This window comes from Alligator sinensis, unplaced genomic scaffold (genome assembly GCF_000455745.1).
Source record: "Alligator sinensis unplaced genomic scaffold, ASM45574v1 scaffold113_1, whole genome shotgun sequence".
In the NCBI taxonomy this organism is placed as follows: domain Eukaryota; kingdom Metazoa; phylum Chordata; order Crocodylia; family Alligatoridae; genus Alligator; species Alligator sinensis.
Window position 1 is genome coordinate 532,474 of NW_005842918.1, and position 2,326 is coordinate 534,799.

Below are 2,326 nucleotides of genomic sequence, written 5' to 3' on the forward strand. Positions count from 1 at the left end.
AAAGAGTCCAGCACAGGGCAAAAGAAATGATCAAGGGCCAGGGAGACAGGGATGATCAGGAGAGGCCAGAAGAGCTGGAGCAACTGAGAGTGTAGAAGAGAAGCCTGAGCAGGGATTTGATCACAGGCTTCTTGAAGGATGGTAACAGAGAGGATGGGGATGGACTTTCTTCTCTGCAGGGGGCAGGACTAGGAGCAATGGCCTCAAGCTTGCAGCTGGGGAAACTGAGGCTGGAGATGAGGGGGAGCTTCCTGACTGAGCGGGGGCTCAGGGGGGTGGGTTGGCTACAGGCTTGATCACCTTGGCCTGAAGGCCTCTACAGCCTCCTCATGGGGTCTGTGCTGAAGGCCTGGGGGGTACAGCTCATGGGTGGCCTACTACTGTCACATCAAGAGCCTGGATGCCACTGGAATGGCTTGAAATCTCGCAGCAGGCAGAGGAAACGCTACAAGGACATGCTGAAGGCAGACCTCCAGACCAAGGATGCTGACCTCCCCTCCAAGGCACTTCAATCCCTTTGACGCCCGCGCCCATTGGCCATCTCAGCCCCTTGGAAATTCAACCTGGGCCAGGTCCCTTTCAAAACTCCTTTTACGGCCACTTCCAACACAAGACAAACTGGTCCTTCCCCACCCCCGAATCACAAGGGCTGTTCAAACAACATGAGGTTTATTTTCTTTAAAAAAAATATGGTCTAGGGGACGTGGGGATCAGTTCCTGACTTTGGGACACCTGATCTGTCAGGAAAGATGTCCATTGGGTGCCCTGTTCAGCATGACACGGCATCGGGGAAGAGGTGATAGGATGGATGGTCAATAGCCTTTGGGAGTCACTGCCACAGGAGAATCACGGAGCTGAATGGTTTGGGGACCAGCCAAGACCTGACACTTGCAACGGGAGAGTCCAATGTGCTGAATTTGCCCCCTCAAGAGGCTGCCCCACACTTCCATAGGAGAGGTAGGTTATGTCGTGGGCTGTCTCTCCTTTGCCATGGCAGAAGCGCTTGCAGCCTGGGCCCATCGGCTGCCAATGAAGCTGCGACTTCTGCTAAATACCTTGTCCCAAGGGCACGAAGAAGGACAGGACTGCTCTATACAGCCCCCATCTCAAAGCCAGCAGAGGCACTCTGGTCCACACTGCCCAGAGGTTCCTGCTAACAGTCCGCTGAGAGGACAAGAGAAGCCGTGAGGGACACTGGGAGAGTTACAGGCACAAACATTTCAGGGGGAGCGATGATTTGTTGGGGGGTGGGGGGGAGATGGGGTTCAGCAAATGCTTCTCTGGTCATAAATACCATGAATGCTGCAGCCCAAGACCCTCCAGTACTGGGACCCCAAGAATGATTGGAGGAACAAGCCCACCAGCCCATGCCATGGCAGTGAACCGGAGTGACAGTCCCAGGGTGCCTGTCAGGCCTGCCTGTGGCCTCGTGCCGGGAAGGCACTGCTGGTCCATGCAGGAGAACTGGACAGTCTCAGTGCAGCAGGGTCCGGGGTCAATGTCAGAAAGAGGGGGAGGTCATGGTGCCCGTGCTGACCCCTGCCCCAGCCTCTCCTGTCCACTATGGCTCTGCCTGGGCAGGGCCAGATTCTGAGGCGGATTCTGACGTCATTCCTGAGGGGCAGCAAGGAACACAGCCAGCTAACTCCCTCTGGCAAAAGGGAACATCCTCTCTGCTCCCCATCAAATACCAGGGTCAGGCCTCTGGACCCAGCGACTCTTTCGGTGCCTCATGAGGGCCGGACACATCTCTCTACCCTTGGCAAGCCGTCTGCCTGAGGGCAGGAGGTGTGGAGGCTGAAGGGGCGTCCACCATGGGGGCCAAGTCAAGCCAGCGCCTGCACATGGATGCGGCGGTGCCGGGCCAGGTTGGAGCTGTTGACAAAGCTCTTCCCGCAGGCACCGCAGACATATGGGCGCTCGCCCGAGTGGATGCGCCGGTGCTGGGCCAGGTCTGGCCGGCGCACAAAGCTCTTCCCGCAGTCGGGACAGCCGTGGGGTTTCTCCCCCGAATGGAACTTACGGTGGACGGCCAGGCCGGACGACTGCGTGAAGCTCTTGCCGCAGTCCCCGCAGCGGTGCGGCCTCTCACCCGAGTGAATGCGGCGGTGAGCAGCCAGGCCGTCAGGGCGAGCGAAGCTCTTCCCGCAGTCCTGGCACCGGTGCAGCTTCTCCCCCGAGTGGATGCGCTGGTGCCGGGTCAGCTTCCAGCGGCACAGGAAACTCTTGCCACAGTCCCCGCAGCGCTGCGGCTTCTCCCCCGAGTGGATGCGGCGGTGCCGGGCCAGGTCCGAGCGGCTGGAGAAGCGCTGCTCGCACTCAGGGC

The 2,326-nt window shown here is 59.2% G+C and overlaps 1 protein-coding gene across 4 annotated transcripts in view; it reads right to left on the reverse strand.

The window, feature by feature from the left end:
- Positions 1-92: 92 nt before the first annotated feature.
- LOC102385392 (zinc finger and SCAN domain-containing protein 21-like) overlaps positions 93-2,326 on the reverse strand; it is a 13,116-nt gene continuing 10,882 nt past the window's right edge. For 3 of the 4 annotated variants that reach the window (XM_025192390.1, XM_014525968.2, XM_025192389.1), the window contains exon 7: positions 95-2,298. In XM_025192390.1, coding sequence (XP_025048175.1) covers positions 1,827-2,298 — 472 coding nt within the window. In that variant the 3' untranslated portion in view covers positions 95-1,826. Of the gene's footprint in view, positions 2,324-2,326 lie in introns of all 4 variants that reach the window. The other variant, XM_025192388.1, reaches the window with a different exon arrangement.